At 39.4% G+C, this 13,837-nt stretch overlaps 1 protein-coding gene and 1 long non-coding RNA gene across 5 annotated transcripts in view; one reads left to right on the top strand and one right to left on the bottom strand.

The window, feature by feature from the left end:
• LOC125636863 (uncharacterized) overlaps positions 1-12,098 on the top strand; it is an 81,300-nt gene extending 69,202 nt beyond the window's left edge. Inside the window, exons 3-4 of the long non-coding RNA XR_007356739.2 lie at positions 10,476-10,584; positions 11,351-12,098. This is a non-coding gene — a long non-coding RNA (uncharacterized LOC125636863). The remainder of the gene's footprint in view (positions 1-10,475; positions 10,585-11,350) is intronic.
• Positions 1-13,837, bottom strand: part of ADAMTS12 (ADAM metallopeptidase with thrombospondin type 1 motif 12) — a 317,885-nt gene that overhangs the window by 133,559 nt on the left and 170,489 nt on the right. For 3 of the 4 annotated variants that reach the window (XM_048850633.2, XM_048850632.2, XM_075128413.1), the window contains exons 6-10: positions 12,621-12,745; positions 10,410-10,559; positions 8,397-8,540; positions 7,304-7,448; positions 793-885 (exon numbers count right to left, since the gene is read on the bottom strand). In XM_048850633.2, coding sequence (XP_048706590.2) covers positions 793-885; positions 7,304-7,448; positions 8,397-8,540; positions 10,410-10,559; positions 12,621-12,745 — 657 coding nt within the window. The remainder of the gene's footprint in view (positions 1-792; positions 886-7,303; positions 7,449-8,396; positions 8,541-10,409; positions 10,560-12,620; positions 12,746-13,837) is intronic. The other variant, XM_075128412.1, reaches the window with a different exon arrangement.

Consider the following 13,837-nt stretch of genomic DNA (forward strand, 5'->3'; position numbering starts at 1 on the left):
GTTATAACATGAAATATATGGCCGAATGCGGGTAAAACAGAACAGGAGACATAAAATTCTCCCCCAAGGAATTCAGTCACAAATTTAATTAACGCATTATTTTTTTAATGAGCACCATCAGCATGGAAGCATGTTCTCTGGCATGGTGGTCAAAGCATGAAGGGGCATATGAATGTTTAGCATATCTGGCACATAAATACCTTGCAATGCCGGCTACGAAAGTGCCTGTTCTCACTTTCAGATGACATTGTAAATAAGAAGCAGTCAGAAGCATCTCCCATAAATTAAACAAACTTGTTTTTCTTAGCAATTGGCTGAACAGGAAGTAGGACTGAGTGGACTTGTAAGCTCTAAAGTTTTACATTGGTTTGGTTTTGAGTGCAGTTATGTAAAAAACAAACAAACATACATCTACATTTGTAAGTTACACTTTCATGATAAAGAGTTGGCACTACAGTATGTGCATGAAGTGAATTGAAAAATACAGTTTCTTTTATCATTTTTACAGTGCAAATATTTGTAATAAAAATAATACAAAGTGAGCACTATACACTTTGTATTCTGTGTTGTAATAGAAATCAATATATTTGAAAAAGTAGAAAAACATCCAAAAATATTTAATACATTTCGATTGGGGTTCTATTGTTTAACAGTGCGATTCAGTGATTAATTTTTTTAAATGCAGCTAATTTTTTGAGTTAGTTGTGTGAGTTAACTGTGATTAATCGACAGCCCTAGTAACAATTCATACTTTCTGATCTTCATTTTTACACAGAAGAAGCCCATAATCACCTTTCTTTCTCCACATCTAGTTCCATCTGCGGCAGCATCCAGTTTTGAGCGGCAGGATCCTTTCACTGAGCACCACAGTGTCTGGCAAATATTCTGTAAGAAAGAGAAACTGCAGCTACTTTCAGAAGAGCTGAACTCCCAGGCCACGATTTTCAAAAGTCATTAATGATTTTGGGATATCTCAATTTGAGATAGTTTAAGGGGCTTGACTTTCAGAGGTCAGGATGCTTAGAACTTTTTGAAAGCGAGGCCCCTTTAAAGTTCTCTCAAAATCAGATACTCCAGATCTCTAGTCACTGTTTAAAATTTTAGCCACAGAACAACTTTAAATTTACTCCTCATTAGTGTGTTGTCATAGATCTGTGCACAAATACAAAACTGTGAACATATTGTATCCAGCTGACTGAATTCAAGTTCTCTTGAGAATTTAAAAGTTCTCCCGATTGTCTGAACTGACATACCTCCCAAGCACCCACTGTTAATTGGAAAAATTTCTTTACAAAGTTTGGGGCACATTGCCCATGCAGAAGCAGCCTCAAGAGGGGAAAACATACCATGGCCCCTGACTGCGTTTTCTCTTCATTAATCATGCTATTGGAAGTGTGGTTGACTTCTCCTTACAAGTGTCTCGCCTTATTGACAGAATATTATTGCTGCAGTACCTGCAGGCCAAATCCCCAAATCTTCACTCAGTCTTAATCAGACAAGCACCTATACATTTCAGTGGGCATTCATCTATAAAAAGACACTTTAAAAATAAATTAGGACCTCAGGATTGGCTGGTAATTCTGCTTTTGGAATTACGTTTCTTTGCACTATACATTTTTCATCGTTGCCTAATGTCTGTAATTTAGATTTAATCCTATGCACCTTAATTTTCATCCCTTTTTGGATTTGGTATATTGTAGGTTTTTTCTTCCTATTGTACATTGAGCAATTTACAGTGTGTGTGTGTGTGTGTGTTTACAAAGTATAAATAGGTTTCAAAGTAGCAGCCATGTTAATCTGTATCCAAAAAAAGAAAAGGAGTACTTGTGGCACCTTAGAGACTAAGGAATTTGAGCATAAGCTTTTTGTTCACCTGCACATCTAACAATGTGATATATGCCATCACGTGCCAGCAATGCCCCTCTGCCATGTACATTGGCCAAACCGGACAGACTCTACGTAAAAGAATAAATGGACACAAATCAGATGTCAAGAATTATAACATTCAAAAACCAGTCGGAAAACACATCAATCTCTCTGGTCACTCGATTACAGACCTAAAAGTGGCAATTCTTCAACAAAAAAACTTCGAAAACAGACTCCAATGAGAGACTGCTGAATTGGAATTAATTTGCAAACTGGACACCATTATGTTAGGCTTGAATAAAGACCGGGAGTGGATGTGTCATTACACAAAGTAAAACTATTCCCCCCACACCCCCACACACACACTGTTCCTCACATGTGCTTGTCAACTGCTGGAAATGGCCCACCTTGATTATCACTACAAAATACTTGTTTTTTTTCTTTCCTGCTGGTAATAGCTCACCTTACCTGATCACTCTGGTTACAGTGTGTATGGTAACACCCATTGTTTCATGATCTCTGTGTATATAAAATCTCCCCACTGTATTTTCCACTGCATGCATCTGATGAAGTGAGCTGTAGCTCACGAAAGCTTATGCTCAAATAAATTTGTTAGTCTCCAAGGTGCCACAAGTCCTCCTTTTCTTTTAACATATAAATAGCAACTTTATATACACACACGTGTTCCTATTTTGGCACTTAAACAACAGCTAGATTTTCCAAAGGACTCAGCACTTACCAGTTACCATTGTGACACTCATGACATCCAACATGACAAGTACTTTTGAAAATCTGACCCATAGGGTCTACCAGCCACATTCAGATATGAATTTGGATTCCAAAGTTTGGATCTTGGGTTTTGGCATCTCTCTGTTAAACTCATTCACAAAAAGTTTGTTTCAAGAGAGTTGCTTGTTATTTATCATGTGTATTGTTTGTGGGCTCCTATTATGATCACATCTTTAGAACACTGGGAAAGAAAGATGATGACAGAACTGCTCAAAGTATTCTAAAATCTTCACTCAAAGCATGGTTTTAGGTGAAGCAAACATGCCAATGGCTGCATTGAAGTTCCCTATTTATAATTCAATACTAGCATTGTTTAGAGCAGGGGTTTCCAACTGTGGGCCGTGGCCCAAAGGCGGGCCACGACAGTCCTGGGAGGTCTGCCAGCGCAACTGCATTTGCCAGTCAAGCTCTTAGTAAATCTTTAACTCCGCGTGACTCATGTAATCGAAGTCAAAGCTATATAAATGTAGTGTTTTGAGCTGTTTATGTTGGACAGAGTATAGGAAAAAAAACTTTATTTTTTAAAAAACAAGCTGTAATATGTCAAGTTTAATTCTCATGAGTACAATGGTACATTTTACTGCAAGGTAACCTAGCAACATACACTCAGTCCACCATTTACAACTGTAAAAAACGGCAAGCAGTATTGCAATCTGACATGGATCAATCTCATTTTCGAAAATGAGAAGGGTGCACTGGTGAAGAAGATAAAGAAGTCCCAAACCATCTACAGGAACATGAAATGAACCAGCCAAAAAAATAAAGAAAGTGGTAAGAAAATATGATAAAACATACTCAAAGTTTGGATACTCCTTTACTGGATCATCAGAGTACCTGTTGCCACAGTGTAGTATAAAGTAACTGTTATTTTATATTTTTATTTACAATATTCAATTTTTTTTCTAATTAATAGAGATTAGGGTTGGGTCTTTACTTACACAGCTCAGAAATTTAGATTTTACACTAAAAAACTTGAAAATACAAAGTTTTCAAAGCCGGACAGCGATTATGTTTTAAAATCAACAAATAATAACACAATGTGTTTAACAATTTTTTTAACATTGTTGTATTGCTTATTGTTCAGTTTGATACATTTATACATTGTGTTTTCTGTGTCTGCATGCCACATTTTGCTCTCAACATTATATAAAGTGCAGCTTTACTAAAACGGTTTGGTTTCAAAGATCTTGAATAATATCTTTGAGTGCATATTGCTAGGAATTTCTATCATTACACGTTTACATTAACATGAAAAGGAAACCTACACTGTTTATTTACTGTGTTATAGTTTATGTGCATGTAATAATTAAAATTAGTAAGTGGGCCACAGTGCCAATTGCAGATGCACAGATGAGCCTCAGGGGAAAAAAGTTTGGGAACCCCTGTTTAGGGGGCAGTTGGGGACAATACATTTTCAGGATGTAGTCGCAGAGTTAAAATCTGTTCTGGCTGAGTGGTTTTCTACTACTATGTATGGAAAGTTTTGTTCTTTATCCATTATATATGAAGTATGTTTTGTTCTTTTTCAACTATTGGATGGGTACTCCACCACTCTATTTCCAATACTCAAGAAGAAATACACAGTTGGTAAAAAGAAAAGGAGGACTTGTGGCACCTTAGAGACTAACCAATTTATTTGAGCATGAGCTTTCGTGAGCTACAGCTCACTTCATCTGATGAAGTGAGCTGTAGCTCACGAAAGCTCATGCTCAAATAAATTGGTTAGTCTCTAAGGTGCCACAAGTCCTCCTTTTCTTTTTGCGAATACAGACTAACACGGCTGTTCCTCTGAAACAGTTGGTAAATGTACTTTTAGCTTTCATCCACTAGAATAGCCTGTTTGATTGCTAGAACAGGGCTTTAAGAGGAGTACATCCTGCTGCTGGCAGTTAGATTTTATAACAAAATATTTTCTTCCATTGAAAAAGTCAGGGATTTATGCAGGAAACTCATTAGCTTTAATAGAAGTTATCCACATAAATCTCCATCATTAATAATGCTAGGTTAAAAAAAGGATACTACACACACCATAGAAGTAGCATTATTCAGTGGGCAAACGTGGGAGCAACAGTCAGAAACTCATGGCTCTGAAATTGATACAATGCATGACAAGTCATTTATTTTATCATCAGCAATGTGCAAAGCACTTTACACACATGTACGAAATCAGGGTCTCTGCCTTGCAGAGCTTGCAATCTAAATAACCTCTAACCTCATAAGCTAAGCACCAAATTCCAATCTCATTAAAAATCAATGGAAGTTTTGGAGATAAAGGTTCAGTGACAAGGGATTCATAATCAGAATTTCAAAGGTGCAGATCACCTGCAGCTCTCATTGCATCAAAGGGCCAAATTCAGATAAATGTAGTTTAGTGTAAGCAGACGCATCTCTAATGGGAATTCACTAGACCTGTAAACAGTGGGGTAAGTTATACATTGAGTGCAAGTTGGTCAAAAAGCGGGAGTTAAGTCAGGAGCAGCAAAAAGCTCCCTAAAAGTGGGGGAGGCCACAGATGCCCGAACCATGGCCCCGCCCCCACACTACCCCCTTTCCCGAGGCCCCGCCATTACATCGCCCCGCCTCCTCGAGCCTTGCCCTCGCACAACCCCTCCCTCCAATGTTCTGCTCACCCTCTGCCTCTTCCTCCCCTACCCCCAAGACCCAGCCCGCCGCTCACTCCTCTCCACTCCTTCTCCCCATCACTCACCCTTATGGCTGGTAAAAAGTGGTCTTTGGATGTCCTTGTTAATTTTATTTGATGGAAGCCTATTTGAAAGGATAGTTTTCAACTTGTGCCAATATACCAGTAGAGTCAAAGGTGTGTAAAATTAACTTAGGCTACATCTGGCATAGCCCTCCCACTTTTAAAAGTGATGGGCCCATGGCCCCCAGCCCCGGCCCATTCCGGCACCCCTGTGTTAAGTAAAAAGTGGCAAGGCAGTGTAAATCTCACCCAGCCCTCTCATAGAATACACTTGGGGGATTTCTATACCGCATGCTTCTTTCAGCGGCATAGGAGTACAGTAGAGTACATATACAAATAGTGCCCCCTAGCATGGGTATAGATAGGAGGGTAGACTGTGAGGTGTGGCTGAGGTGAGTAGAATAAAGACATGCCTGAAGGGTGTGGATATGTACCCGAGGATCTACCCTACATGACTCTCTTCCAGCCCAAGCTGTGCCTCCTAGCTAAACTGTTTTTAGCAGTGTAGTCTCCCATTGCCTCCCTGCTGCTGGAGCCCTTCCCTGACACAGGGAAAGGCTCTGGCAGCAGGGAGTTACTGAAGTCTTTCCCTACAGCTTCCCCCATGCCATAGCCTTTCACTGACACAAGTGGTTATTCATCACACAGTGTGGCTGCTGCTGGCCTTTCATTGTGGCATGTAGCTACACATCTGTTGATCGCTTTTGATGATTACCTGTTCTGTTCATTCCCTCTGGGGCACCTAGCATCGTTGACAGTGCTGTGGGGTGTAGACGTAGCCTAAGTTAATTTTACACACCTTGACTCTTCAATCTGTGCCAATATGCTGGTAAACTATCCTTTAATATAGGCTTGCATAAAATAAAATTAACAAGCACATCCAAAGACCATTTCAAAATAATCAGTGTAAAATACCTCACTTTTTGTTGACTTCATTGTAGGATTTAACAGAATACACAATTCTTTGCTTGTGCATTATTACTTGCAAAATGAAGGCTTGCAGTAAAAACGCTACAAATTGATTTGCTGACATATATTTACTTATAATTTAACTAGTCAGCAGATGCCAAATGCAAAGGCATAAAGACATAGTAGCTTCACATTCAAGCAGAAACAGAATTAACCAACACAAAATGATACTTTAATTTCCTATCTGTACAAAAAGATAAAATGACAGCTGCAAAGAACAGCTGTGAAACATGTAATGAATTCATTACGTCTACCCATACTGTTCATTCTGATTGAAAAGATTAATCAGAAATGTACAATACCACCAATAATAGTCAGTAGATGAGGATATACATAAATGATCATAATGAAAAAAAGCAATCTGGATGATCCTGGCAAACCACCATTTCTAGGTCATTAGGGACTGATGTGTGGACAAGTGGAGGCAATAGGTGATTTACCAAGGAGTCTATCAAGTGCCTCCCTGCATATGCAAATGAAGGTTTTTGTAAGCATACCTATTGTACACCCACCCTAAACAATATGGCCCATAATAAAAGTGGGCAAACGTACGACATACAGAACCAAATACTGTTCAGGTGATTCTCACAGAAGTTAAGCAAGTGTATCCAACTGAAGAATTTGGCCAAATGACAGCTAATGGGATGGAGGCTCCAAAATGCTTAACTTAGTTTTGAAAATAACTTCTAAGTCATAAAGACACTTTATAATTTTACCCAAGATCTATAATGTACATTTAAAAATGAAACCACTTCACCACTGAAATGCAGTCACCTGTGCATGAAACATAGTAACCTTTCATAATTCCCAAGACCACTACAAAACAATTTAGAATAGCCATATTCATTTGAAACTGGAGAAGAATTTTATGTAGGCAGAATAGAATTTCCCCAAACTGGAATTTGGTCAGGTCACAATAAGAACTAAAAGCTTAAATTCTTGTTGGTAGAATAGATGAAAACAAATGGCACTTACATCCACCTCTTCACAGAAAGTAGCAGTGGGGCCGTACTGCAGCTGGCATTGGTGATGTACATCATAGATCACTCCTGGGGCAATGAGTGGTGACTTTAAATCTTTCTTTTTTGGGATATCATCTAGACAGAACCCCCATCCTCGGCTAAAGATGAAAATTGGAAATTTAAAAATCACACATTTTAATTTTAATTTTGAATTTTTTTAATAACTCACCTTTAAAATTCTAATCATTAATGGCACTTTTCCATGTGGTCTTTAGGAAACAACACTTCTAGATTCTAAGTCGAGCATGGGGAAATTTGCAAATAACTTATTTCCAATAATGTTTTAGGAACCTCTGATAAGAGCAAAGTACTTCAAAAAACCTGGGAGTATCTGCCATTCAGGAGCAGCCTGGATATTAATATATCTGGTATCTTGACCCACCCATGGCATATAGAAGGGGCCTTGAAGTCTGCAAAGGCAGCAGAATGTGCGTGGGTCTCCTTTGTGGTATATCATGACTCCTGTGACCTTCTTAGCAGCTATTTCCTTCTCCTGTGAATTATAAAGAAGGGCAGCTCTCCCCATTTCACCTTGCAGAGGAGTTTAATGGAGGCCGAATGTAGTTTGATAAATTAGAAATAGATTCAGTCTTTGGAATGACTTCAGTGAAAGCTGTAGTCACTCTCAACAGTGTAGAAAGTCAGACCAGAGGTGTCTGAAGTTGGGCATCCAAAATTTGAGGCCCCTTTAATAAGAGGTCACTTGTAAGAATACAGTGATTTGTCCAAAGTCTCATAGGAAATCTGTGTCAGGCCCTTTGATGCTCTACCATATACCTTAGCCAAAAGGCCATCTTTTCTCCCAGTAACCATATGATAGCTGTAGGTTACATCAAGTTTTGAACTCGTATTGTTGAAATCTAAGTCCAGTTTGAACATTGCACAATGTAACAATTCTTCCACTGTTCACTGTATCGTACTTGGTCAGATTTGGGTGTGCCATGACATGGGAACCAACAACATACCTCAAGGATCCTCAAAGGAAAAAATAATTAAGAATTTCTCCTCAACTCTGTGTCACCTCACATAGTACTCTAATCACTCACTCTAGGAAACGTGTGATGTATTCCTTGCTGCACGGTGACCAGGTGAGTGGAGAAGGATCATACTTTAGCTGCCGGGACATAATGTATGGATGTCTTCCAATGGGCTCACAGTCATTCTCTTTTCCATCATGCTGGATACCAAAACTAAAAGAATTACCAAGCACAGGAAATAGTCATTATAGCTGATAGTTACATAGCAACTTTCTTCCAAAGATCCCAAAGTAATCAGGAAAACATATAGGTATCACTTCATCCATGAGCTAAAAGTAGACAAAGCCAACAGAAGTCAAGACTCTCGTTGCCTTCAGTGGGCATTAGATCAGGCATACAATGCACAGCAGTGCCCCCAGGCAGAAAATAAAGAGTAAACTTCCCTAGTTGAAACTCTGGGAGAATTTTAGGGAGTCAAAACATAATTATCCAATTTGACTTTTGCCAAGCCCCATAGTTTACACCCAGTGCTTAATTTTTAATGAAAGAGGTGTCAGGAATCAAGCAATTAGGTGCTGGGAGTCAAGCAATATTTTTACTTTTATAACTGAGGCGGCAAGCCCAGATGTGCTGGGACTATGAACTGCCATGCATAGAGATGTCGGGGTTCAGCCCTGGCAAAAATTAAGCACTGTTTACACCCTGACTCTTGAATAAAGTTCCAGTGCATTTTTAATAATCATAGGTACTCATGCCTCATCCACACAGCAGTGCCCTTTAGTACCCTGCAGTGAAGATAATTTGGTAATGATTCAGAGGGAAGGATGCCACCTGGAGAACGCTCATAGCACTTTCTGCAGCACCTTGATTTTCAGGCCAAAACCCATCTTAGACTATGAAATTGGTTGAAATCACAGTACTAAGCAACATGGCTACAAGTTTGGGGTTTGCAGTGAGGGACTTTCAAAAGGGGAGGACTGCAAGTGCTGGAAGTCTGGGACAATACTGAAAACAAATCTCATAAAAATTGTAGGCCAAATTTTGCCCGACTAGTGTGCTGTAAATCAAAATAACTCCATTCACTTCAGTATAGTTATAGCTGACTCAGATCAGAATTTGGCCCATTAATCTTCTCTTAATAATTTATCTTTACAATACTTTCTTTCTAAAATAATTTCAAGGATGTCACTTTTTATTGATTTAGACAGAGGCATTGCTTCCCACATTGTCATATATTCATGAATGGATTGATGAATTAGCCTCTACTCTCCTCCCCATCTCTCTCCCCAGTTAATAATACTGTGCGTTTTAACAGACCTTCCCCATAGCAGGTCCTCCCACAGCTGTTCATAACTCAGTCTTGTCTAACCTCTACAAAGCTTTTGTCAATCGTGGTAAAAGATTTACTACTCAATAACTTTTAACAATAATAATCAAGCACCCTGCTGAAAGACCAACATGAAAAAATTGCCACTGTAGCTCAGTGCAGCACCATACCCAGCGACCGTCCAAGGAATCAAAAAAAAAACCCCAATTACTTTAGACAGGTTTATTTTTCAGAAACATCACTGTTAAATCATCCCAGTATTTCAAAAGCTTGGGTGGCTCTTTCCCTCTTCCACAACTGTTTTTTTCTTACTTATTTTTAGATTTATATAAGGTGATCCTCCTCACCCCATCTCTGGGGGTGTATGCAAAAATGAAGGTCGAAATCACGTACGCAAAGCTGAAAATCTCTATCTAAAACCACATGCATTGGGGTACCAAAAATGACTATGACTGTCAGGAAGAGAGCTAGAGCTGGTCAGGAGGTTTCCATCTGAATGATTGTTTGACAGAAAATGCAGTTTCTGCAAAACTGAAATTTTCCACATGATAATTTTGATTTGCCAATTTTGTTTCAATAGTCATTGTTACAACCAAAAAGAAAAAAAAGAATCAAAGAGCTATGGTCTGTGCTACACCAGATGATCACAATGGTCCCTTTTGGCCTTGGAATTTACGAGGGAAATACAATTTTAAGATAAATGTAAAACATTGCATTAGACCAGGCTAGACTCTGCATTCTACATCCAACTGTACCTGTGTCCAAGCTCATGTGCAATAGTGAATGCCAAAGGCAGCCCAGAATCTTCATTAATATTACAGCTCCGGTGAGGTTGGCACATACCAGATAGATGAGACAAACCTAAGGTTTCACAAGGACGATTCATGCCAGCACAGATGTCCTTTCTGTAAACACAGTGAAGACTTGAAGGTAAGAGAGTTTAAAACTGCATGTAATGCTGCTTACAATGGATAGTAAATCTCCATATCATCATATATTTGTTGTTAATCTGAATTTTCAGCAAAAGACGGTATGTCTAACACTTATACCACTATGTACGACTTATTATTTATTAGTCAATATTTATATTGTGATCATGCCCAAATATCCCAGTCAGGATTGGGGCCCACTTGTGGCAGGCACTGTACCAGTGAAGAAAAAGAGACGTCCCTGTGCTGAAGGCCTCACAATCTCAGGACACAGACAAAAGGCAAGGGATGGGGATACAACAGACATGCAAATGAATATGGTAAAGAATCGGCATTGCTTAATTAGTTACATGGATTGCAGTTGTTTGTTTGCGTTTTAATTGGGGATACAACTAGGGAGGAAGAGAGTAGGAAAAGGAAAGAAGGGGAAGAAAAACAGCTGCAGTTTGTCATATGTGTAGCTATGCTCATCAGCCTGGGATTTGTAGGATTTGCAGAGTCGATTCTTAAGGAGGGAGCTGAAGGAGGATAAAGTAGTGGCTGTTCAGTTTTTAATCACAAAGTTTTTCCAAGGCAGGCAGCATCAGACAGCACATTGGTGTGTGAGAAGCTGACTGGTGGTAGCCAAGGCAGGAAATGCCAGCAGAGTGAAGGTGAGGGTTGTCGTCATTTTAAGTTGCTAGATCACCTTGGCAGCAGGAAGCTAAATTATAAAGGGACTTGAATGTAAAGACTTGATTGACTGGAAATTACACCATTTTTTCCAGGCAAGCGGTGTGCCAATCCTTGCTCTTGGCTCCAAAAATTCAGCTATTGTGGAACAGAGTTTTCCATTTGATGCCGAGGAAAAGATAGAATGTGCACATCTGAGATTCAGAACAGTGAAGGTAAATCTTCCTTCCCCGCTCATTTTCCACATCCTTAAGATCTTCTGCACTAATCGGTTTGGATAGAGTTCCTCCTGACTAACAGATGAAGACTGCATAACTAAGTCCTTTGATTATATTATTCTCTCTCCCTTTATGGGTTTGTCTACAGTGGAGCTGTAAGGTGCAAATGATGATGGGGTAGCCACTTTGAGTACAATTCCATCTGAGATTTCAGGTATGTACTTAGGCAACTAGCGCCTCCCACCGCTCACACCAACAAGGGTAAACTTCTGTTTTTAGCACACTCGGTCCAATTAAGCTAGCATGGAGTAGATCTACTCCAACAGGAAATTATACCTTCCAGCTCCAGTTTAGGCACACCCTAAATGGAAGTGAGCATGGGGTGATTATGAAGGAAGTATTATCCCAGTCTTTTCTTAGACAAGGACAATACCTTATTTTTTGCAATACGTGGCAGGGATTTTTAACCTTTTGGAAATGCAGGAGAGTATGACAACTGAATAATAAAGGTGCAGGGAATACTCTATGGAATACTGTCTCTTGTAGCATCCAGGATCCACTTATCCATTTACTCTAGGCCCATGCAATGAAGAAATCTTTAAATCTTCTGCCTATGATGGCATTCTGTACACGCCTCTGTGCCTCTATTTGACATTGGTGAGGCCTCATCTGGAGTACTGTGTCCAGTTGAATCTTAATCTCAGCCTTCCCAAGCACTGATGTTTGAGGACGTTTACATTTGTATCTGATTACAGATCTGAATTTCCTGGCTATGACCCATGTCTAATAAAACACCTACAGATACGAATAAAACATTATATAGGCTGTGCAAACAGATGTAAGCAACCCTCTACAAGGTACAGTGGGTCAGTTTTGACACCTTCCAGCCTTAACAGTGTACTTTTATGTAACCACTCATAAACTCCACCTGTACTAGCATCTGATATGCTCAAACAAAGTTATTTTTGTACTAAAACTGTCCTTCAGAAATTACATGTATTCATCAGGAACAACAGTATATGGGAAGTGTCTATGGGTTGGCGGTGGGGTGGGGGGGGAATCAAAAGGAGGCTATAAGCATGTTCTCAGTGAAAGAAATATTAATAAAATAATATTTGGAAGCTTCTCTCCAGGGTTGTGACCTTACCTAGTTAGAAGTACAGCTACATCATGATGTATTGGGTTGACATCATTTTTGGGATTGATGCTTTTCTGCCATTTGCAGAAGCTGGCTAATGTCTTATCTGCATGATGAACTATTTTCAAGCCTTGCTAAAGGAAAAAAAAGAAGAAAATATTATTACAAAGACTGCATTGTATTGCTAGAGCACAGCAGCAACATTAATTATCAGGCTCACTAAAGTCATTGCCCAAAGCTAGAAACATTAGGAGCAATGACAGTTATTTGCCTAATATCCCAAGTATTAAGTTAAAACTGTCATTTTTGCAGCTAGTGTAACTAGAGAAAAAGTATATCAAAAGAGGAAATTAGCATTTTTGGGAAGAAGCCTTCATAAAATGAAACTAACAACTGCATTTTTCAAACAACAATATTTTATTTTACTCTTGGAAACTAGTATTCTTCCTGACACAAAGATTAAGATTAATTTGCAAGTAATTTGGAGAAAGCTACCTTCCATCATGTTTATCACCTTTAATGCAACATGAACAATCTCATGATGAGGTAACATTTTATGTTTTCATGGATACATTTCCTTCACTTCGTTTTTTTAAAAGCTGAAAAAAAATGTACAACAGTCGTCTTATGATCAGAGAGAACAAACACAAGTTGAAGAAAAAACATACTTTGAAGTGCAAAATAAGCTCTAGCAAAAACATATTTCCCTCTTCCTTGGTTTTGCCACAGAACCCTGGTCTACACGATGGGGTTAAGTCGAATTTAGCTGCGTTAGGTCGATTTAAAAATGACTGCATCCACACAACCAACCCCGGACCTAAAGGGCTCTTAAACTCAACTTCTGTACTCCTCTCCGACGAGGGGAGTAGCGCTAAAATCGATCTTGCTGGGTCGAATTTGGGGTAGTGCAGACGGGTTTGCATCAAGGAGAAACACACATAACTGTCACACCGTAGCCTGGCCAGTCATGGTTTTCAAAGCCTCTCGGATGCGCAGCGCGCCTTGCTTTGCTCTTCTAATCGCCTTATTGTCTGGCTGCTCAAAATCGAATATCGGGCAATTTGCCTCAAGTTCCCACCCCGCCATAAACATCTCCCCCTTACTCTCACAGATATTATGGAGCACACAGCAATAACAATGGGAATGTTGGTTGCGTGGAGGTCTGGTCAACAGCGCCAGCGAGCTTTTAAACGTTCAAAGGCACATTCTACCACCATTCTGCACTT

Source organism: Caretta caretta, chromosome 5 (assembly GCF_965140235.1).
Source record: "Caretta caretta isolate rCarCar2 chromosome 5, rCarCar1.hap1, whole genome shotgun sequence".
Lineage (NCBI taxonomy): Eukaryota > Metazoa > Chordata > Testudines > Cheloniidae > Caretta > Caretta caretta.